The following is a 25458-nucleotide window of genomic DNA, read 5'->3' as shown; positions in this document are numbered from 1 at the left end:
CGGTACACGTGACTTTAAACTAAACTAAACTAAACCTATGAAACAACCATTTGTTTCTCTAGCTTAGGATCTGGTCACACTCAGTCCACCAACTAGATCTCCCAGTTGTTAACCATTTTAACATTCCTTCCCATTCCCACAGTGGCGTTACTAACCTAAAGGACTTGTCGCACTTTCACGACCTAATTCACGACCTTTTTTACTCGTGGACATTTTTCATCAGGCTAGAAAAAACGCCCCGACCTACTTGATGCCACGTGTACCTACGACTAGCGTCACGGCTTGCTACGACCTCCTACGACCTCGTGACGACCATGCAGCGAGTATGAGTCAAGGGCAAATTCGGCAGAGGTGGGACAGGCCCTTGAGCCTCCTCCATTGCTAGAGTAAGGCCACATGCAAACTGGAGGAACAGCACCCCATATTCCGTTTGGGTAGCCTACAACCCAAAGTATGAACATTGAATTCTCCAACCTCAAGAAAACCCACGCAGGTCCCGGAGAGAACGTACAAACTCCGTACAGAGAAGCGCCCGTAGTCGGGATGGAACCCGGGTCTCTGGCGCTGCAAGCTCTGTAAGGCAGCAACTCTACCGCTGCGCCACCGTGCCTTCCATCTCGCACAGTATCATTGTTGGTTGCAATGCATGTGTAGTCACATAATTGCAGCCCCGTGATTACAAGCACAATTTTCCAAATGGTTTCTCACTTTCTTTACGGTTGCCACTTGAGTGGCTGCTAGTTAAGCCTTAAACTCCAGCAATAACACAGGCTTACAGTATGTTATTCAAAAAGCTGCCAGCTGGCAGCCTAGTGGGAAAGATTTGATTCCTGGATGACTACTTTACATCCCTTTTTATAGGCAGTCTAATTAAAAGAGCAGAGTCATAGAATGATACAGCGTGGAAACAGGCCCTTCAGCCCAACTTGCCCATACCGGCCAACATGTCCCAGCTACACTAGTCCCACCTGCCCACATTTGCTCCATATCCCTCCAAACCCGTCCCATCCATGTACCTGTCTACATGCTTCTTAAATGTTGGGATAGTCCCAGCCTCAACTACCTCCACTGGCAGCTTGTGCCAAACCCCCACAATATTTTGAGTGAAAAAGCTACCCCTCAGATTCCTATAAAATCTTTTCCCCTTCGCCTTAAATTAATTTGTAATTACTAGATAAGAAATATATATTAGAGGCTGACACTGATAAAATTGTTACTTTTCAAAAGACGGAGCCCTTCTGGTATGATAGAATTGTTAAGGCATCGAAGTATGCCATTCGGCCTATTAAATCCATATTAGCACTTTGCAGAACAACTTTGCTAATCTAATTTTTCATTATACTATTTCTGTTGCCCTACAAATTATTTTCCCTTGTAAATATCAAAATCCCATTTCCATCAACTTTACAGGCAGTGAATTGCAAATATGTATAATATACTACCAGCATGACGCCATCTAATCCGTCGAGTACATACCAGACTCAATTCCCATTAGTTCCACTCCTCCACAGGTTTCTCTGTAGCTCATTTATCTAACAATAGCCCTCAACTCCACCTTGAATAAACCTAAACCTTGTATGTGTAGGAAGGAACTGCAGATGCTGGCTTACACTGAAGATAGGCACAAACAGCTGCAGTAACTCAGCGGGACAGGCAGCATCTATGGAGAGAAGGAATGGGTGACGTTTTGGGTTGAAACCCTTCTTCAGACTGAGAGTCAGTGGAGATGGAAACGAGAGATATGGAAAATTTCCTTTGCCACTGATTCTGGGTCTGAAGAAGGCTCTCGAACTTAAACCTTGTATACATTCCTCTCTACCTTCCTTGCTCCAAGGAGACTGGGATTGTTCAGTAGTTCAAAATATATAGTAGCATGCATTAAAATCAAATCTTTATAACGGAGAATCCTGAATAAGAATAAAAGGTCCTTATAAATCAGTAAATGTATTAATTTCTCGTTGAATGTATAAAATGAGACAAGTTAACAAAATTCAGAATAAGGTGACATGGTGGCACAGCGGTAGAGTTGCTGCCTTACAGCGCTTGTGACCCGGGTTAGATCCTGACTACGGGTGCTGTCTGTACGGAGTTTGCACGTTCTCCCCGTTACCATGTGGGTTTTCTCCGACATCTTCGGTTTCCCCCCACGCTCCAAAGACGTGCAGGTTTGTAGGTTAATCGGCTTGGTATAAATGTAAATTGCCCCTCGTGTGTGTAGGATAGTATCAGTGTGCGGGGATCACTGGTCGGTGTGGACTCGGTAGGCCAAAGGGCCTGTTTCCACGCTGTATCTCTAAACTAAACACAGGCTTCCTCAAAGTAAACACAGTCATATCAATTCTTAATGTGACACTTCTGAACCGGACGTTCGGTTTGCAATATGAATAATGAAAAATCAACAGTATTAGATGCTTAACATGGTTGATCGTGAAACGCAAACACAGATGTTACATTTAGAAACCTGTGTACATTATATATGACAAGGAATTCATAAAATAAACAGGGCATGTCCAACGATGTTGCAATTTAAACAAAGATATTTGATTTAGTAATGAATTCTAACAAAGCTGTGTATAGTATTATTTTCACCGTATAAATTATCATTGTGTTAAGGGCATGTTCGGTGGGCGGCGCGACTTTCGTCAGCAGCGGCCTCTGCAGTCCGTCTGCGTTTTTATTATTTTATGTCTATGTTTTTATGTAGTTTTTGTTATTTTTTGTTGGGGTATGTGTGTGGGGGGGTGGGGGTGGTGTGGGGGGGAGGGGGTAACTTTTAAATCTCTCCCTGCACGGGAGACCCGACCTTTTCTTTGTCGGGTCTCCGTTGTCGTTGGGGCTGCAACGAGGAGCGGCCTCCAACAGGAAGACCGGGGGCTCTTGTGCCGACTACTCACCTCACCGTCGCGGAGCTGGCCGAGTCCAGAGCGGGTGGAGCTGTGGTGGATGCTGCTGCGGCCCGACCCCCGGAGATTCGGAGGCTGCAACTGCGGGTTTGGCGGACGGCGGCACCGGGAGCGGGTCCCTGGAGGGAGACCGCATTTCAGGGCTCCCGCAACGGCGACTTCTCCCGCCCGAGTTGCGGGGTTGAAGAGCTCCTGGAGCGGGGCCTTACATCATCGCCCCGCGCGGCTTGGAATGGCCGCGGGACTCTGCGAGCGCACACCGGGGGCTCTAACATCAAGAACCCGGTGTGCGACCTTGCATCACCCGGCGTGGCTTTAATGGCCGCGGGACAATCGCCATCGCCCGCCGGGGGCTTTGACTTTGACTCTGACATCGGGGGGGGGGGGGGGGGAGAGTGCAGTGGAGAGATAAGTTTTTTTGGCCTTCCATCACAGCAATGTGATGGATGTTTATGTAAATTATGTTGTGTCTTGGGTCTATTTGTTTGTAATGTATGGCTGCAGAAACGACATTTAGTTTGGACCTCAAGGGGTCCAAATGACAATAAATTGAATTGTATTGTATTGTATATGTCCCACTTAGGTGACTTTTTTGGCGACTGCCGGCTGGTTGTTGCAGGTCGGCGAAAAATGTTCAGCATGTTGAAAATCCAGCGGCGACCAGAAAGACGCTACGACTCTTTGGGCGACTGAGGAGACGACTCACGGCCATACAGGCGACATGTCGCGGGGTGACGCCTGTATGGTCGTGAGTAGTCGCCCAAAGAGTCGTACCTTGTTCTGGTCGCTGCTGGATTTTCAACATGTTGAAAATTTTCGGCGACCTGTAATGACCAGTGGGACAGGCCCATTATACATTTGCTTCATGGGTCAATTGCATGCTCTTGTACAAGCATATTACCATAGAACTTACCCAATAATTCCCGAGCAGAATCTTCCACCAAAGCCTCCAAAGGCAACTTGCAAACAAACTTTCTTTACAGCAAACTTTCCTGCCCGACAGAAGGGTCTCGACCCGAAACGTCACCCATTCCTTTTCTCCAGAGATGCTGCCTGTCCCGCTGAGTTACTCCAGCATTCTGTGTCTATCTTCAGTGGAAACCAGCATCTGCAGTTCTTTCAGACATTGGTGGCAATTAAGAGGCTTTCAGATCGGCCCATGACGTGCAGGCAGAGGAGATTAATTTAACATTTTGGGCAAGGATATTGTGGGTCAAAGGGCTGGTTCCTGTGCTGCATTGTTCTATGTACAGTGGCGCAGCGGTAGAGTTGCTGCCATGTGCGCTTACGGCACCAGAGACCCGGGTTCGATCCCCACTATGGGTGCTATCCGTACGCAGTTTGTACGTTCTCCCCGTGACCATGTGGGACGACAGACGGCACAATGGGCCAAGTGTTCGGCTGGCAACCGGAAGGTAGCCGGTTCGAATCCCGCTTGGAGTGCATACTGTCGTTGTGTCCTTGGGCAAGACACTTCACCCACCTTTGCCTGTGTGTGAATGTGTGTGAGTGATTGGTGGTGGTCGGAGGGGCCGTAGGCGCAGATTGGCAGCCACGCTTCCGTCAGTCTGCCCCAGGGCAGCTGTGGCTACAGAAGTAGCTTACCACCACCGAGTGTGACTGAGGAGTGAATGAATAATGCGATGTTAAGCGCCTTGAGTATTAGAAAGGCGCTATATAAATCCCATCCATTATTATTATTATTATGTGGGTTTTCTCCGAGATCTTCGATTTCCTCCCACTCTCCAAAGACGTGCAGGTTTGTAGGTTAAATGGCTTGGTATAAGTGTACGTTGTCCCTAATGTGTGTAGGATAGTGTTAATGTGCGGAGATCACTGGTGGGCTGAAGGGGCTGAGGGGCCTGTTTCTCTACACTAAACTAAACTAAACTAAACTAATATGCTGGAGAAATTCAGCGGGTGAGGCAGCATCTATGGAGCGAAGGAAATAGGTGACGTTGGCCCATTCCTTCGCTCCATAGATGCTGCCTCACTCGCTAAGTTTCTCCAGCATTTTTATCTACCTTCAATTTTTCCAGCATCTGCAGTTCCTTCTTAAACTAATATGCTGGTACTTTAATTAGCTACTGTAGATTAATCCTTAAGGGCCTGTCCCACTGTACGAGATAATTCAAGAGTTCTCCCGAGTTTTCCCCTGATTCGAACTCGGAGAATGTCCATAGCGGGTCCATAGGAGTTTGTGGATGTCCCGTAGCGGCTCGAACGAGTAACGATAGGTACTCGGGGGAAATCCGGTAAACTGGTGACGTTTTTTCAACACTGTGAAAAATGTCCACGAGTAAAAAAATACTCGTGATGAAAAAAATGGTTACTTTTTACTCGTACGAACCGCTACGATGACATCCACGAACTCCTACGGACCCGCTATGGACATTCTCCGAGTTTGAATCAGGGGAAAACACGGGAGAACTCTTGAATTACCTCGTACAGTGGGACAGGGGCTTTAGTGTGGGTTTCTTTACCACATTTCTTTACAATCTTCACCCACGATGACTGGCCATTTGTTGATTTGCTCCATTTCTAACTTAAAGACGCCCGAGGCAATTTCACAGTTCTCCAATCACTGCGGGAATCCTCATCACCAGGAGCCCGGTGCAGGCACTCAGAAACATGAACCGTTGCTTGTAGATTGTAAATTGAATGTCCTACGACATCTTCGACTCAGCGGGTAGCCTTGTTGGTTCTGAGTCGAAAGGTTCAAGACTCTTCACCAAGACTTGATACAACAACCTAGATGATAGACATCAAGGACTGGGGTAACTCAACGGGTCAGAGCATCTCTGGAGAAAGGCATCTCTCGAGACCCTTCTTCAGATCCGAAACGTCAGCTACTCCTTTGCTGTCTGACCCGCTGAGCATTACAATGTTTTCTGCCCACCTACAGTATTAATGAGCCTTGAAATGAGTCATGCACTTCAGAGGTCATAGAATGATACAGCATGGAAACAGATCCTTCAGCCCAACAAGTCCATGCTGACCAAAATGCCCCATCTAAACTCATCCTATATGCCCACATTTGGATCATAACCCTCTAAACCAATGCTTCTTAAACTGGTGGTAGACAAAAATGCTGGAGAAACTCAGCAGGTGCAGCAGTAACATAGATGCTGCTGCACCCGCTGAGTTTCTCCAGCATTTTTGTCTACCTTTGATTTTCCAGCATCTGCAGTTCCTTCTTAAAAATTCTTAAACTGGTGAATGGTTCACCCAAGGGCTAATGAAATTATTTTGGGGTGAATTAGTTAATTTATGTTTTTAGCTCATGAGTTTTTTGCTCATTTAAGGATAAGGGGGAAATCTTTTAGGACCGAGATGAGAAAATCATTTTTCACACAGAGAATGGTGAATCTGTGGAATTCTCTGCCACAGAAGGTAGTTGAGGCCACAGTTCATTGGCTATATTTAAGAGGGAGTTAGATGTGGCCCTTGTGGCTAAAGGGATCAGGGGGTATGGAGAGAAGGCAGGTACAGGATACTGAGTTGGATGATCAGCCATGATCATATTGAATGGCGGTGCAGGCTCGAAGGGCCGAATGGCCTACTCCTGCACCTATTTTCTATGTTTCTATGAGACAAAGCAAATTATAAGTACAGTTATACGCAAGGGAGAATAAGACGAAAATTACCAAAAAACATAAGAAAATTTAGTCGAGGGTGAATGGAATTTTGTGATAAAGACTCGTGTGTGAATGACTGAAATAAACTGCTCTAAACCATTCCTATCCAGCTAGTGGTGAGTCTAGACTGAATTATGGCCAGATGGGGTAAAGACGGCATATCTCCATCCCCTGTTAAAGACCCAAATGTGTTTTTAATGACAATTCAGTAATACCATGGTTACAAATGCTGTCAGTTGATTTATTGAGATTAGTACTAGATATTTTTTGAATTGCATATTATTGAATGAACATGAATTCGTATGACTGGATCATTGATCCAACATAACAGAACCATTCTACTGCAGTAATCATTTAAATTGCATAAAAATTATCAATTCTGGCACGTTATTTTGCGGGTGGATTTATGAATTGGTTGCTGACTGGGGTTTAGAATTGGCTTCAGCACCCAGAGGCTGCAAGCTCAAAAGGAAATGTTAAGTTATCAATGAAAAAAATAATGTGCAGGAAGGAACTGCAGATGTTGGTTTGAACAGAAGGTGGACACAAAATCCTGGAATAACTTAGGGGGTCAGGCAGCATCTCTGGAGGAAAGGGATGGGTGATGGTTCAGGTCTGAAGAAGGGTCTCGACCCGAAACATCACCCATTCCTTCTCGTTCAAGAAGGAACTGCAGATGCTGGAAAATCGAAGGTAGACAAAAGTGCTGGAGAAACTCAGCGGGTGCGGCAGCATCTATGGAGCGAAGGAATAGGTGACATTTCGGGTCGAGACCAGGAAGTATCTATGGAGTGAAGGAATAGGTGACGTTTCGGGTCGAGACCAGGAAGCATCTATGGAGTGAAGGAATAGGTGACGTTTCGGGTCGAGACCAGGAAGCATCTATGGAGCGAAGGAATAGGTGACGTTTCGGGTCGAGACCAGGAAGCATCTATGGAGTGAAGGAATAGGTGAAGTTTCGGGTCGAGACCCTTCCGGGTCTCGACCCGAAACGTCACCTATTCCTTCGCTCCATAGATGTTGCCTCACCTGCTGAGTATCCCCAGCATTTTTGTCTACCTTCGATTTTTCCACCATCTGAAGTTCTTTCTTAAACTTTTTGTATTCCACATGTGAAGTATGTGTTTGAATATATATCTGAATCACTAATCAGTCGTATGACTTAAATATGTAATCAAAGGATATATGCCTATTTCCTTCGCTCCATAGATGCTGCCGCACCCGCTGAGTTTCTCCAGCACTTTTGTCTACCCATTCCTTCTCTCCAGAGATGCTGCCTGTCCCGCTGAGTTACGCCAGCATTTTGTGCCTATCTTCAATGAAAAAAATGAATTGGGCATGATCACTGATTGTTATAAGCTGAGTCCAAATGTTCTTCAGTGTAGAGGCCAGAGCACTTTACCATACTTCCTTACAACATAGAAGGAGGCAATTTTGGTCCACAGAGCATTTCCATTTACAGCGCTTGCAGCGCCAGAGACCCGGGTTCGATCCCGACTACGGGCGCTGTCCGTACGGAGTTTGTACGTTCTCCCCGTGAGCTGCGTGGGTTTTCTCCAAGATCTTCGGTCTCCTCCCACACTCCAAAGGTTTGTAGGTTAATTGGCTTGGTGCATGTGTAAATTGTCCATAGTGTGTGTAGGGTAGTGTTAATGTGTGGGGATCGCTGGTCGGTGCGGACCCGGTGGGCCGATGGGCTTGGTTCTGCGCTGTATCTCTAAAACCAAAACTGTATCTCCAAAGATTTCCCCTGAAACCTACTCTCTGCACCTTCCCATCAGATTCTACACCTCTTTTACACCCTGTAAAAGGATTTACTGAAGAAGGATTTCGGCCCGAAACGTTGCCTATTTCCTTCGCTCCATAGATGCTGCTGCACCCGCTGAGTTTCTCCAGCTTTTTTGTGTACCTTCCTCTTTTACACCCGACGGGCAATTGACTGTGGTCAATTAACCAAAGAATCCTAGATTTCTTCAGGATGTGGGAGGAAACCAGAACATCCCGGGAAAGTTCACACGTAACAGGGAGGACGTGCAAACTCCACATTGAAAGAGTTTGAGGTCAGGATTGAACTCAGTTTGCTGCAGGTATATCTTCAGCTGGTTTAGCTCAGGGGGTCTGACAGCATCTCTGGAGAAAAGGAATAGGTGCAACCTTTAAGAAACATTTAGACAGGTACATAGATAGGACACGTCTAGAGGTATATGGACCAAACACTGACAGGTGGGGACTTGTGTAGATGGGGCTTGTTGACCGGTGTGGGTAAGTTTGGCCGAAGAGCCTGTTTCCACACTGTATCACTTCTGTGACTCTAAGAATGGAACAGTTGTTCTGTCTGGAAGACAGTCTGAAGAAGGGTCTCGACCCGAAATATCACCTATTCCTTTTCTCGAGATGCTGTCTGACCCGCTGAGTTACTCCAGCATTTTGTGTCTATCTATGGTAAACCCTTATTGCGTGGGTCCAACATGGACTGTAATATCTCTCTGTGGCCGGGATTCAACACTTATCTCTGATTGTATTGATTATGTACGATGTCATTTGCACATGATGCTTTAGAATTCTGGGCTTCAAGCACTTTGATGTGATGTATATTTCAAAGGAGTGTAAATGTTTTCATTCAAGTATTTGCATGTGTTTCATGTTCGGAACCAAGCAAGAAAGGAGATTGAATCTATGTTTTTTTTTTAAGATATAAAAAATAGGCCAACAGCTGGTGGGCTGAAATTTTATTACTTGTTTCCTGCCTCTGACCGAACTAATTTTCTGCTGGAGAGATGCCAAGCAGACACAAAACGGAGAATAACATTGTGCTGGGTGCCTGTCTATTATCATGGAAGGCTTTTTCAGATGTGGGCAGGCTAATCGAGGCTGCAGCTTAGTTTGAAAGTAATTAGTTTCAATACAATATTGTAAATACATTCAGGAACAGCAACGGACTATAGGCCTATAATGAGAGTCTGGAAGACTCAAATCCTTCAAAGGAGGACTGCAGGGTCGAGGGATTTTGATTACATGCTTAGTCTGGAGAATCTAAGACTCTTCTCCTTGGAACAGACAGATGGAACGAACAACGCACGAATCACCAAGGCGTAGAAGGCTACAGATAGGTCCTAGTAAATGGGAAGAATATAGTTGAGTACAATGGTTGGCGTGGACATGGTGGGCCGAAGGGCCTGTTCTTGTACTGTACCATTCTATGTACAATAGCTGGCATAGACATGATGGGCTGAAGGGCCTGTTCTTGTACTATACTGTTCTATGTACAATGGTTAGCACGGACATGGTGGGCCGAAGGGCCTGTTTTTGTACTGTACTATTCATGTACAATAACTGGCATGGACATGATGGGCTGAAGGGCCTGTTCTTGTACTGTACTATTCATGTACAATAACTGGCATGGACATGATGGGCTGAAGGGCCTGTTCTTGTACTGTACTATTCATGTACAATAACTGGCATGGGCATGGTGGGCTGAAGGGCCTGTTCTTGTGCTGTACTATTCTATGTACAATAACTGGCATGGGCATGGTGGGCTGAAGGGCCTGTTCTTGTGCTGTACTATTCTATGTACAATAGCTGGCATGGACATGATGGGCTGAAGGGCCTGTTCTTGTGCTGTACTATTCTATGTACAATAGCTGGCATGGACATGGTGGGCCGAAGGGCCTGTTTCGATGCTGTCTGACTTGATGACTGTGGGAGGATTGTCTGAAGGATATGATGGAGGTATTTTGTACCATGTCGGTCCCCTACAGAATAGACGAAAGAACAGCCAACTGTTCTTGTAGGCTGATGCTTCAAGATCTAAAGCCAATTGGCAAAAGAGCCAAAGATGACCTGTGAATAAATGTTTAAGGAAATGATTTGGGTCAGCAGTGCACTGCCAGGGAAATGGTGAAGATAGATGCAGTGAAGAAAGTGAATGGTATGTTAGCTTTCATAGCAAAAGGATTTGAGTATAGGAGCAGGGAGGTTCTACTGCAGTTGTACAGGGTCTTGGTGAGACCACACCTGGAGTATTGCGTACAGTTTTGGTCTCCAAATCTGAGGAAGGACATTATTGCCATAGAGGGAGTGCAGAGAAGGTTCACCAGACTGATTCCTGGGATGTCAGGACTGTCTTATGAAGAAAGACTGGATAGACTTGGTTTATACTCTCTAGAATTTAGGAGATTGAGAGGGGATCTTACAGAAACTTACAAAATTCTTAAGGGGTTGGACAGGCTAGATGCAGGAAGATTGTTCCCGATGTTGGGGAAGTCCAGGACAAGGGGTCACAGCTTAAGGATAAGGGGGAAATCCTTTAAAACCGAAATGAGAAAAACCTTTTTCACACAGAGAGTGGTGAATCTCTGGAACTCTCTGCCACAGAGGGTAGTTCAGGCCACAGTTCATTGGCTATATTTAAGAGGGAGTTAGATGTGGCCCTTGTGGCTAAGGGGATCAGAGGGTATGGAGAGAAGGCAGGTACGGGATACTGAGTTGGATGATCAGCCATGATCATATTGAATGGCGGTGCAGGCTCGAAGGGCCGAATGGCCTACTCCTGCACCTAATTTCTATGTTTCTATGTTTCTATGTAATCCTAAAGGGAGTTGAAAGGCCAAGTACAAACTCAATGAGCTAAATGACTCCCTTCCCTGCTGAGGCCTAGACAGAGTGGATGTAGAGAGGATGTTTCCACTAGTGGGAGAGTCTAGGTCCAGAGGACACAGCATCAGAAATAAAGGATGTAGCCTTACAATGGAGATGAGGAGGAATTTCTTTAGCCAGAGGGTGGTGAATCTGGGGGAATTCATTGCTACAGAAGGCTGTGGAGGCCAAGTCATGGGGTATTTTTAAAGCAAAGATTGACAGATTCTTGATTAGTAAGGGCGTCAAAGGTTATGGGGAGAAAGGAGGAGAATGGGGTTGATATAGATCAGAGTTCACAAGATTCTGAAAGCTTTCCAAGTAAAAAAGTTAACAGAGTGAACCATCTCTCAGAAACTCTGAGCTGCTGTTCTAGTGAAGCGACCAGTTCTGTACTTTCCTTGAATGAATGAATGTGCCCAGTCCATCATCGGTTCTACCCTCCCTACCATCGAGGGTATCTATCGCAGTCGCTGCCTCAAAAAGCCTGGCAGCATCATCAAGGACCCACACCATCCTGGCCACACACTCATCTTCCCGCTGCCATCAGGTAGAAGGTACAGGAGCCTGAAATCTGCAACATCCAGGTGCAGGAACAGCTTCTTCCCCACAGCCATCAGGCTATTAAACGCAAGGTTTCGGCGGCAGGCAGTTTCAGAGTCTGAAGAAGGGTTTCAGCCCGAAACGTTGCCTATCTCCTTCGCTCCTTAGATGCTGCTGCACCCGCTGAGTTTCTCCAGCATTTTTGTGTACCTTCGATTTTCCAGCATCTGCAGTTCCTTCTTAAACACTCTGAACTATAACAGCCTATTGCACTTTATCTGTTTATTTATGTGTGTGTATATATACATTCTATGGTATATGGTCACATTGATCTGATCTGATCTGTATTTAAGCCTACAATATTCTGTTGTGCTGCAGCAAGCAAGAATTTCATTGTCCTATCTGAGACACAATAAACTCTCTTGACTTGACTCTTGACTTGAATGAATGAACGACTGATACATTATTATTGCATGTGACATGTTACAGTGATAGTCTTTGTTTTGCTTACACAAGGTATGCAAATAATCGCCACATAAAGGGCGCCATCTGCAGTTCCGTCTTAAACAACAAATATTCCTGCCTGGCCATCATCAGCCTTCTTTAGTGTGGGATTTCGCTTGATACAAATAGGTGGCATGTTCTTCCACATTCTGCAGCAGTGATCACACTTCAGAATTTGCCACATGGGCTAGATGGGACCTCAAGAGATTGGGAAGATCAGCTGAAAATCCTTTTGCTTTCCAAGTAGAGATCCATCACCGATGTCCCGGCAACTGGCAGTCCGACACCTCCTTTAAGGTGGTCTTGGTGAGACCACACCTGGAGTATTGTGTACAGTTTTGGTCTCCTAATCTGAGGAAAGACATTCTTGCCATAGAGGGAGTACAGAGAAGGTTCACCAGACTGATTCCTGGGATGGCAGGACTTTCATATGAAGAAAGACTGGATAGACTCGGCTTGTACTTGCTAGAATTTAGAAGATTAAGGGGGGATCTTATAGAAACTTACAAAATTCTTAAGGGGTTGGACAGGCTAGATGCAGGAAGATTATTCCCGATGTTGGGGAAGTCCAGGACAAGGGGTCACAGTTTAAGGATAAGAGGGAAGTTTTTTAGGACCGAGATGAGAAAATCATTTTTTACACAGAGAGTGGTGAATCTGTGGAATTCTCTGCCACGGAAGGTAGTTGAGGCCAGTTCATTGGCGGGATTTAAGGGGGAGTTAGATGTGGCCCTTGTGGCTAATGGGATCAGGGGGTATGGAGAGAAGGCGGGTATGGGATATTGATTAGGATGATCAGCCATGATCATATTGAATGGCGGTTCAGGCTCGAAGGGCCGAATGGCCTACTCCTGCACCTATTTTCTATGTTTCTATGTCACCTATTCCATTTCTCCAGAGATGCTGCCTGACCCACCGAGTTACTTCAGCTTTTTGTGCCTGTCCTCCAGCACCTTGTATTTTGATCAAGATTCAAGCATCTGCATCAAAAATTATGAGAACGCACTTGGCTTCCCGCTCCCCCACCCCACCCCCGCCATGCAACAAAAGTGTTTCACCGCATCCTGTTACACGTGAGAAAGAATGAACTCATCTCATGTACAATTGTGCCTATGTATAGCAAGATTTTACTGACATGTATCCTGAATAAAAAGGAATGTCACTGCACCCAGGAGCAATAAAGTTCCATTGAACCATTGAAACAGAAAGACTCACCTCTTCCCACTGATGGATGTAACGGATAAGACGAGATAATCGCAACAACCGGAGAAGGCTGAGGATCTTGGTAAACCTTACAATCCGCAGTGCCCTGGCAGTCTTGTAAACCTCCGAGTCAATCCTGGTTTCCACTATTAGAAAAATATAGTCTACTGGGATGGAGGAGATGAAGTCCACCACAAACCAGCTCTTCAGGTACTTCATCTTGATTTTCTGAGGGTCTAAAATAATCTCTGTGTTGTCCTCCACCACAATCCCAGTTCTAAAATTTAGCACCAGATCAACAAGAAAGAATGTGTCCGACACCACGTTGAAGACTATCCACGGAGTGGTGTTTTCATCCTTGAAGAACGTGATTCCTACGGGAATGATGATCAGGTTCCCCACCATGAGAAGCAGCATAGTCAAATCCCAGTAGAACCTGCAAAGATGAAAACAGACATTTTATTATAACTAACTATTTCTGCATAGGCATTCCCTCTGATGTGTCCATCACTGCCCACACTGCAATTTAACACGCTTGTCTTTATTTCTGATGGAGGGTCGCAGAGTCACACAGCTCTTGGTCCCGGCTCATCCAAGCTTGTCCCATTTGGCCATCGGACCATAAGACACAGAAGCAGAAATAGGCTATTCGGCCCATCGAGTTTACTCCACCATTTATGGCTGATATTATATCAAGTTCAAGTTCAAGTTCACGTTTATTGTCATGTGTCCCTGATAGGACAATGAAATTCTTGCTTTGCTTCAGCACACAGAACATAATAGGCATTGACTACAATACACATGAATAAATAAACTGATAAAGTGCAAATAACAAATAATGGGTTATTAATGTTCAGAGTTTTGTCCGAGCCAGGTTTAATAGCCTGATGGCTGTGGGGAAGTAGCTATTCCTGAACCTGGTCGTTGCAGTCTTCAGGCCCTCTCAACCCCATTCTCCTGCCTTCTCCCCATAACCCCTGACACCCGTACTAATTAAGAATCTGTCAATCACCCGCCTGAAAAATACCCAATGTTATGGCCTCCACAGCCGTCTGTGGCAATGAATTTCACAGATTCACCACCCTTTTACCAAAGGTTCAGGTTCCTCAATCCTATCCATGTACCTGTTGTTATTGTAGCTGCTTCAATTCCTTCCACTAACACCTCGTTCCATCTACCCACCACCCTCTGAGTGAAAAAGTTGCCCTTCAGATTCCTATTAAATCTTGTCCCTCTCACCTAAGCCTCTATCATCTGCTCTGAATGTCGCTGGTCCCAATGAAAGATCTCCCTCTTCCTCTTGAGCCGATGTCTCGAGGATTAAAACCTTTTTATCCCACCAATCTTTAAGTCACCCTAAACCTATGTCCTCTGGTTCTTGATTCACCTACCCTGGGCAAAAGACTTTAACCCAGGTTCTTTGGTCCAAAATGCCGAATGCCCATCAGAATATTCTGGGGGTATGGGAGGTAATGGGGAAACTCAGGAGACATCTACTTGGTCACCGAATGTCAGGGTTGGACCAAGTTTCTGGAGCTACGAGGCAGTAGCACTATCTGTTCCGTACTATTCCACACTATTAATCAGACGTTACTGGACATTATCTTGCACTATCTCTGCACATCTCGTATGTGTATGTGACGAATAAACTTGACTTGACTTGACTTGACTTGTCTAAATGTTATTTCCTTTATCCAGTATCTGTACACTGTGGACGGCTTGATTGTAATCATGTATAGCCTTTCCGCTGACTGGATGTGTAGGAAAGAACTGCACATGGTGGTTAACACTGAACATGGACACAAAATGCTGGAGTAACTCAGCGGGACAGGCAGCATCTCTGGGGAAAATTAATTAAAGTGTTGAAAAAACTTCCCGAGCTTACCACGTTTCCCGAGTACCTGCCGTTAGCGTTACGGGCCGTTAAGAGACGTCCCCGAGCTCCGACGCACCCGCTACGTACATTCTACCTGCTTACCACGAGTTTGATTTTTTTTTAAACTCGGGAGAGCTCTTGAATGAACTCGTACAGTGGGACAGGGCTTTTATGAATTTATGAACCTGGAATTTGGAGATGAGAGGGTTGGGAGAAGAGGGATTTTTTTCTCTTTGGTTAGAAGCGAAGTTAGACAGGACAAACATAAATATTATTAGGTGAGGTCTAAGCACCTAGGCTTTGAAAGGAAGTAACACGCAGACCCCGTGCAAAATCTGATGACTTTCTGCAAGAACACATTCTGAGAATAGTCATCCCAACAAGCTGTCATTTCTATTTATATTTTAACAATTTCCACCGGTTTCACAATAACAAAGCCCTCGCCTCTCATCAAGGCTGTTAGACCAGTAACACAATGATCACATTCCACCTTCATCATCTAACGAAAGGATTGCAATTAATTAGTCCGCCCGCCTGCAGTCTAATCCAAATCTTAAAGATGGGCCGACATTTTTTTTTAAAACTTCAAACTCAGTTTATGCTTCCCTTCAGGAAAGTCTGCTTGGGTGAAAATTTTGTACAGCCTTAAAAAATAGTCTTAGGCAAGCAACATTTTGTAAGGAGAAGCCTCAAGATAGAAAGAATAACTGAAGGCAGAGATGTTTTTTTTCCACAGCATCTTTGATAGCCTGAAGATAATGGGAACACTTTTGAAGTGTATGTAAGTAGGTTATATACAAAATATGTAGGGAGGAACTGCAGATGCTGGTTTAAACCGAAGACACACACAAAAAGCTGGAGTATCTCAGCGGGTTAGGCAGCATCTCTGGAGAAAAGGAACAGGTGATGTTTCAGGTCGAGACCCTTCTTCAGAGATCCTGCCTGACCCGCTGAATTACTCCAGCTTTTTGTGTCTGTTTTAGGATATATGCAAGCCAGTTTGAACAAGGCCTGCTCTGAAACCATAGACCTCCTCTAAACCTGTCTTATCCATTTACCTGTCCAAATGTCCTTTAAATGTTGTGATAGTACCTGCCTCAGCTAACTCATTAATAGGAGATACTCTTTATCCAAATTAATGAATACCCAACTTAATAACTCTTTCATTTGTTTGTAAGTTAATTGGCTTGGTAAATATAAAAACTGTCCCGAGTGTGGGATACTGTTAATGTGCGGAGATCGCTGGTTGGAGCGGAGTCGGTGTGACGAAGGGCCTGTTTCCTACGCTGTATCTCAAGACGGTGATAGATTCATAGAGACTGGACAAGAGACTCTGTGCATCTAAACTGAACTAAACTAAACTAAAGGAAGCTGAGGAAACTGTACTTGGAACCCAGGATAACATTTAAAAATTATACCAGAATGGCTAATGACATCCCTTGTGAAGATTCAACATTGCTTCAGAAATAATGCATAGAGTTATAGAGTCTACAGTGGAAACAGGCCCTTCGGCCCAACTTGCCCAAAGCGACCAACATGTCCCATCTACACTTGCCATTGTAAGAGGTAAAGATGGGATGGAGCCTAGAGCTGTCTCAGCCTGATGCCCAAACACAGTATTCTGGGCTTGTTCCGGGTGAAAATCTTTTTGTTGTGAATCTCTTGGTAGTTTTTCTGAAGATGACGATGGCTTCGTTTGGGACAATGGGATCCAGAGGCTTGGGATGGCGCCGATGTAGTATACAGGGAGATAATGGATCAAGATGAGGTCTGGTTTAGTTTAGAGATACAGCGCAGAAACAGGCCCTTTGGCCCACTGAGTCCGCATCAACCAGCGATCCCCGCACACTAACACTATCCTACACACGAGGGATAATTTACACTTATACCAAGCCAATTAACTAAAAAACCTGTTCATTGTGTAAATGCCCTGATTGTAATCATGTATTGCCTTTCCGCTGACTGGATAGCGCGCAACAAAAGCTCTGTGCCTCCATACACGTAACAATAAACTAAATTGGGATGCAGCAAATAACTTTGCTTAGCGCACTATCCAGGCAGATCATCTCACACGTGAGGCTTTGCAACAAAAAAAAAGTTTGAAGGATATAATGTTACAGCTACGGAGAAAATGCAGTTAAAACAGTGAATAAGGTGACTAATGGTTAGAGCAAGATAAAAGCAGTAAAGTTCACCGTGCCTCGGTACACGTGACAATGAACGAGACTGTAACTCTAACGCAGATAGTTTGAGCTAAAACCTATCACCTTGTGGAAAAGGCAATAATGCTTGAGGCCCCATGCGTTGTTGAACCAGCAGGGTGGTCCTGTAATATCAAGATGATTGATTTGTTGGCTTTCTTTATCCAACACTTCACCAGCATGTTGGATAGAGGAATGAGCAGATGGCTTTCTGGCTGTGGTCTCCACAAATAATCCAAATGGAAGCAAACAGGCCCTAATACAGCCCGGCGTGTCGCTGTTGCAAGTACATACACTCCCCACTACTTAATTAACACCTATCTGGAACAACTTTTTCATCATCTATAATATTGCCATTGTATTGCAATTCACATTTGGCGAATAACTCAATTGTTTTGTATTTTGTACAGGCAGAATGTAAATATATTCTGAGAAACATATTCAAAAGTCCGTTTGGAACTACGTTCACAGTTGTTGATGTGAAACAAGGAAATCAACTGTGTGAATCAGTCTGAAGAATCTTAGAATAAAGGGGAGGTCATTTAAGACTGAGGTGAGAAAAAAAAAATTTTCACCCAGAGAGTTGTGAATTTATGGAATTCTCTGCCACAGAGGGCAGTGGAGGCCAAGTCACTGGATGGATTTAAGAGAGAGTTAGATAGAGCTCTCGGGGCTAGTGGAGTCAAGGGATATGGGGAGAAGGCAGGCACGGGGTATTGATAGGGGACGATCAGCCATGATCACAATGAATGGTCACGATGAATGGCGGTGCAGGCTCGAAGGGCCAAATGACCTACGCCTGCACCTATTTACTATGTTTCTATAAAGGTTGGTACATCCCCAACAGCAACATTGACCAACACCCACAAACGTCTACACCCATTAACACACACTCATGACATACTGCAAATGTTGACGCACTCCAAAGAAAGCTTTGCAAGTCCTGGCAGGCTTCTTCTCGAGACGTTGACAACTACTGATCCTTTGTGAGAGTTCCTGTTATGCCCCTGTTCCACTTAGGAAACCTGAACGGAAACCTCTGGAGACTTTGCGCCCCCACCCAAGGTTTCCGTGTGGTTCACGGAGGTTGCAGGTGGTTGCCGGAGGTTGCAGGTAGTGGAAGCAGGTAGGGAGACTGACAAAAACCTCCGGGAACCGCACGGAAACCTTGGGTGGGGCGCAAAGTCTCCAGAGGTTTCTGTTCAGGTTTCCTAAGTGGGACTGGGGCATTAGATAGAGCTCTAGGGGCTAGAGGAGTCAAGGGATATGGGGAGAAGGCAGGCACGGGTTATCGATAGGGGACGATCAGCCATGATCACAATGAATGGCGGTGCTGGCTCCAAGGTCCGAATGGCCTCCTCCTGAAACTATTTTCTATGTTTCTATGTTTCTAAGAAGGGTTTCGGCCCGAAACATTGCCTATTTCCTTCGCTCCATAGATGCTGCCTCACCCGCTGGGTTTCTCCAGCATTTTTGTCTACAATCAACTGTGTGTTAGCTGGGTTTTTTTCAAGGAAATATTAGTGTTGATGAAATGCAATCCCAACGGTGATAATAGCAAATGTGTTTCACTGCTAATGACAGGTTTGCTTGTGAAAAGGGAAGATTGATGGAGATGGGAGCAGGTTTGGCCACGCATTGCCATTCATTAAACCGATGGCCAATCTGATCTTGCCTTCAACTGGACTTCCTTCGGAAGTTTGTCATGGCCCCAACAACTCTCTCCAACAACTACAGATACGCCGTAGAAAATATTTTATCAGGATGCATCACAGCATGGTTTGGGAACTGCTTCGTCCAAGACCACCAGAATTTACAGGGAATAGTGGACACTGCCTAGATCATCACACAAACCAACCACCCTTCCATTCACTCCATCTACACTTCATGCTGCCTTGGCAAAGCCATGTGTTGTCTTTCTGCTGACTGGATAGCACGCAACAAAAGCTTTTCGCTGTACCTCGGTACACGTGACAATAGACTAAACTGAACTCTCGTGCCTTATCCCCAAAACGCTTGATTTTCCTTTGAAACCAAATCTCCTTTTAATCTTGAACACGATCAGCAACTCCACTTTCATTGTTCCCTGAATGTAGAAGATCTTAAAGCCTCATGAGGAAAAAACTCCACTTCAACCAAATCTTCACAATTTATCCTCAGATTATGCTTTTTCTCTCCCAATGAGGAGAACTATTCTTACAGTGTCTACTTTGTCAAACGTGTCAGAAACTTCCAGGCTTCAGTGAGATCTCTTTGTTGTTAAATCAAGAAGGATGTTGCCAGGCCTAGATGGTGTGAGCTGTAGGCAGAGTTTGAGTAGGCTGGGACTCTATTCCTTGGAGTGCCGGAGGTCGAGGGGTGATCTTAGAGAGGTGTATAAAATCATGAGAGGAATAGATCGGGTAGATGCACAGAGTCTCTTGCCCAGAGTAGGTGAATTAAGGACCAGAGGACATAGGTTCAAGGTGAAGGGGAAAAGATTTAATTGGAATCTGAGGTGTAACTTTTTAATTGGAATCTGAGGTGGATGTTTGGACCAAGCTGCCAGAGGAGGTAGTTGAGGCTGGGACTATCCCAACATTTAGACAATAGACAATAGGTGCAGGAGTAGGCCATTCAATGTGATCATGGCTGATCATCCCCAATCAGTACCCCGTTCCTGCCTTCTCCCCATATCCCCTGACTCCGCTATTTAAAGAGCCCTATCTAGCTCTCTCTTGAAAGCATCCAGAGAACCTGCCTCCACCGCCCTCTGAGGCAGAGAATTCCACAGATTCTGAGGCAGAGAATTCCACAGACATTTAAGAAGCAGTTAGACAGGCACACAGATAGGACAGGTTTGGAGGGACACGGACCAAATGCTAGCAGGTGGGGCAAGTGTAGCTGGGACATGTTGGCCGGTGTGGGCAAGTTGGGCCGAAGGGCCTGTTTCCACACTTTATGACTCTAAGAGAATGTAGACACATTCTGCTCATTTTCTTTATATGAAGATTCTTTTACCCCAGGAATTAATCCAAGGAAGGTTGGTTATGTAGTCTCCCTGTAGATCCCGGCCTAAATAAAGAGACCATATTGTACACAGGAGTTTGGGAGATGTTTCACCAACCCCCTGTCGAGCTTGTGTAGGACTTCCTTTCTCCTGTGTTCCATCCGCCGGTAATTTAAGCCAAGGTACCATCTGTCTTTCTGGTTGCTGTTCTGCTCGTTAACTTTCGTGTTTCACATACGAGGAGGCAAACAGAGACAACTGAGCAGCCAATCTGTGTAAAACTGAACGCCACCCAAAATGAATGAGATTAACAGCCAGTGATGAAGAAAAATTGGTAAATCTCCAGTATATGTAGAATATAGAGCAGTACAACAGTAGGGACAGGACCTACTGCTCACAGTGCTTGCGGGAGGCCAAAACTGCCAAGCCTCAGCAAGGCCAGCAGCATAATCAAGGACCAGTCTCACCCCCCATCACTCCCTCTTCCCCCCCCCCCTCTCCCATCAGGCAAGAGGTAGCGAGGCAGGTTCTCTGGATGCTTTCAAGAGAGAGCTAGATACGGCTCTTAAAAAATAGCGGAGTCAGGGGATATGGGGAGAAGGCAGGAACGGGGTACTGATTGGGGATGATCGGCCATGATCACATTGAATGGTGCTGGCTCGAAGGGCCGAATGGTCTCCTCCTGCACCTATTGTCTATTGTCCATTGTCTATTAATGGGCTAAAAGGCCCATTTCTGCGCTGTACCTCTAAACCTAAAAATCTAAAACTAAAACTGCAAACCTGCATGTCTTTGGCATGTGGGAGGAATCTGGAGCACCTGGAGAAAACCCACATGGGAGATCGTGCAAACTCCGTACAGACAGCACCAGTAGATCGAACCCGGGTCTCTGGCGCTGTGACATACACAAAAAGCTGGAGCAACTCAGCGGGTTAGGCAGCATCTCTGGAGAAAAGGAATGGGTGATGTTTCGGATCGAGACCTTTCTTCTCCTTCTTGATATCCACTGTGTGTGAAATGTCCACTGCTTTGAAAAACAATAGCTAAAAAATGTCAAAGCAATTTATTACTTCCAAACATTTGTTTGAAATACTGTCCAGATGAACCAAGGATGAATTTATTTCAACATGGCATAGCTTATTGATTCTGTTTAGCTTTGAATGTTAAAAATAAATCTGCCCTAGTAAATATATTATAAAATATAAATGCCTAATATCTATGAGACTGCAGACGGCCAGAAGAGGTTAATTAATCATACGTTATCAAAGAGCAACAGCAGAGCAGAAAATAATATACGATTCATTCGAAAACATGACCTCTAATATTTCATGGTTATGGGCTCTTCAAAGACACAAAACATACCACACTTCTTCTGAGCTAGACTTGTCGTGCAAGACTTTTTTGCAAGACTGTTGATACTGATATGACTGATGAGTCCTATGTGTGATCTCAAGATTCTGCCATTGGAGTAACAGATGGAAATTGACACGACCATGTATAGTGGATTCTTATGCCCCTGTCCCACTTAGGAAACCTGAACGGAAACATCTGGAGACTTTGCACCCCACGCGGTTCCCGGAGGTTGCAGGTGGTTGCCGGAGGTTGCAGGTAGTGGAAGCAGGTAGGGAGACTGACAAAAACCTCCGGGAACCGCACAGAAACCTTGGGTGGGGCGCAAAGTCTCCAGAGGTTTCCGTTCAGGTTTCCTAAGTGGGACAGGGGCATTATACACACACCTTCCCCTCCCTCCATACATTTCCTTTAGAGAGGCTTAAAGTTTAGGAAGGATCTACAGATGTTGGTTTACGCCGAAGATAGATATGAAATGCTGGAGTAACTCAGCGGGACAGGCAGCATCTCTGGAGAGAAGGAATGGGTGATGTTTCGGGTCGAGACCCTTCTGACTGAAAGTCACGGGAAAGGGAAGCGAGTGATATAGATGGTGATGTAACGAGATATTGAACAAATGAATGAAAGATGTGCAAGAAAGTGCCAATGATAAGGGAAACAGGCCATTGTTAGATACTTAGGTAGACAAAAGTGCTGCAGAAACTCAGCGGGTGCAGCAGCATTTATGGAGCGAAGGAAATAGGCAAAGTTTCGGGCCGAAACCCTTCTTCAGATTGTTAGATGCTTGATAGGTGGGAACAAAAAGATGGTGTAACTTGTGTGGGGGAGGGATGGAGAGAGAGAGAGAGGGAATGCAGGGGTTACTTGAAGTTAGAGAAATCAATATTCAGAAATCATATATGAAACTAAACATTATTCCCTTCATCCGGTATCTGTACAACGTAAGCAGTTTGATTGTAATCATGTAAGTTTCTCCACTGACTGGATAGCATGGAACAAAAAAGCTTTTGACTGTACCTCAGTACACATGAGATAAATAATAAAGTATAGTCTAAACTAAACTAAAATCTGTCAAAAACAAGCAACACCACTTTGTAATGCAGATGTCATTATAGACCACAGGAGCCGTCTAATATTTCAAAGGTTTCAAAGGTCTTTTATTGTCATGTGTACCAATTAAGGTACAGTGATATACGGATATAAGTAGGATGATTGCAAAATGCATATCGCCACATGCACTGATTGCAACTAGGCAGGACACTAGTGGTCATTAGGGATCTCAGGGTTGCGAGGTTGTTATTTAATGTGACATAAAGCAGGCTCATACACTGCAGAGCAGAGTAGAGTGGGAGACAAAAGTGCTGGAGAAACTCAGCGGGTGCAGCAGCATCTATGGAGCGAAGGAAATGGGCAACGTTTTGGGACGAAACCCTTCTTCAGACTGATTTTCCAGCATTTGCAGTTCCTTCTTAAACAGAGTCACCTCCAGTTTAAATTCCATTTGGAATATTTTGGAGGACCAACAACCAAGAAACCAAGAGTAGAATGGGAGATGATCTCATTGAAACATATACAATTCTTAGAGGTTTAGGAAGGAACTGCGGATGCTGGATTAAACCGAAGATAGACACAAAAAGCTGGTGTAACTCAGCGGGGCAGGCAGCATCTCTGGAGTGATGTCACCCATTCCTTCTCTCCAGACTTGCTGCTGTCCCGCTGAGTTACTCCAGCTTTTGGTGTGTGTATAGAAACATAGAAACATAGAAAGTAGGTGCGAGAGTAGACCACCAGGTCCGTCGAGCCCGCACCGCCATTCGCTCATGGCTGAACACTAAACAGACACACTTACCCACAAACAGTAGACACAAGACACAGAACACAAGACACTACCCTCCCCTTTATACCGCTATCACCCCTCTCCACCCCAAAAACCTCGTGATCTCCTGGGAGAGGCAAAAAACCGGATAAAAACCCAGGTCCAATTCGGGAAAAAAATCCGGGAAATTCCTCTCCGACCCCAATCCAGGCGATCGACACTTGTCCAGGAGATCACTCAGGTCTTACTATACTAACCATACCTAGGTCCATATCCCTGCCCTCTCCCCGTAGCCCCTTATCCCCTTGGCAGCTAAAAAACCATCTATTTTAGTCTTAAATATATTTAAAGTTTCTGCTTCCACTGCTCCCTGGGGCAGTGAATTCCATAAATTAACCACCCTCTGGGTGAAGAAGTTCTTCCTCATCTCCGTTTTAAAAGAGCCCCCCCTTATTCTGCAACTATGTCCCCTAGTTCTAGTTTCCCCGATCATTGGGAACATCCTCGGTGCATCCACCCGATCAAGGCCCCTCACGATCTTATATGTTTCAATGAGATCGCCTCTCATTCTTCTAAACTCCAAAGAGTAGAGTTCCAGCCTACTTAACCTTTCCTCATATGTCAATCCCCTCATTGCAGGAATTAATCTTGTAAACCTTCGCTGCACTGCCTCCAGGGCTAGTACATCCTTTCTTAAGTATGGACCCCAGAACTGTACACAGTATTCCAAATGTGGTCTCACTAATACTGTGTACAGCTGCAGCAAGACCTCCGTGTTTTTATACTCAATCCCCCTAGCAATAAAGGCCAAAACTCCATTGGCCTTCCTGATTGCTTGCTGCACCTGCATACTAACTTTTAGTGATTCATGTACTAATACCCCTAGATCCCTTTGCGTTGCATTACAACGCAGCTCCTCCTCATTTAGAAAATAACTTGCCCTATCATTTTTTTTCCCAAAGTGAATGACTTCACATTTATTAGTATTAAACTTCATCTGCCAAGTTGTTGCCCACTCACCTAGCTTATCTATATCCTTTTGCAGACTCTTCCTATCCTCCTCATCCCCTACTTTTCCTCCCATTTTTGTATCGTCCGCAAATTTTGATATATTACACTTGGTTCCCTCCTCCAAATCATTTATATAAATTGTGAACAACTGGGGTCCCAGCACCGACCCTTGCGGAACCCCGCTAGTTACCGGTTGCCATCCCGAGTATGAACCATTTATCCCCACTCTCTGCTTCCTATTTGTTAGCCAATCCTCTACCCATGCTAATATATTACCCCCAATCCCATAATTTTTTATTTTTAGCAATAGTCTCTTATGTGGCACCTTGTCAAAAGCCTTTTGGAAGTCCAAGTATACCACATCCACCGGTTCCCCTTTATCCACCCGGGTTGTTACTTCCTCAAAGAATTCGAGCAGATTCGTTAAACAGGACTTCCCCTTCACAAAACCATGCTGGTTCTGTCCGATGAAGTCATGTTTATCCAAGTGCCCCGTTAGTGTTTCTTTAATAATTGTCTCTAACATTTTACCCACCACCGATGTTAGACTAACCGGTCTATAGTTACCCGCCTTCTGTTTACTTCCTTTTTTAAATATAGGTGTTACATTGGCCATTTTCCAATCCACTGGGACCGTTCCTGCCTCCAGGGAGTTTTGGAAAATTATCACCAATGCATCCACAATCCCCACCGCTATCTCCCTCAAGACCCTTGGATGTAATCCATCAGGCCCAGGGGATTTATCCTCCTTCAGTCTCATTAATTTCCCTAATACCACCTCCTTGGTGA

General features: G+C 45.0%; 1 protein-coding gene across 1 annotated transcript in view; it reads right to left on the bottom strand.

The window, feature by feature from the left end:
• The window catches only part of hcn4 (hyperpolarization activated cyclic nucleotide gated potassium channel 4), a 157255-nt gene that overhangs the window by 100582 nt on the left and 31215 nt on the right, over positions 1 to 25458 (bottom strand). Inside the window, 1 exon segment of the mRNA XM_033014919.1 lies at positions 13439 to 13862. Within this exon segment, the coding sequence (XP_032870810.1) occupies positions 13439 to 13862 (424 nt within the window).

This window comes from Amblyraja radiata, chromosome X (genome assembly GCF_010909765.2).
Source record: "Amblyraja radiata isolate CabotCenter1 chromosome X, sAmbRad1.1.pri, whole genome shotgun sequence".
Lineage (NCBI taxonomy): Eukaryota > Metazoa > Chordata > Chondrichthyes > Rajiformes > Rajidae > Amblyraja > Amblyraja radiata.
The sequence above is the reverse complement of the archived record's forward strand: the minus strand, read 5'-3'. Positions and strand labels throughout refer to the sequence as shown.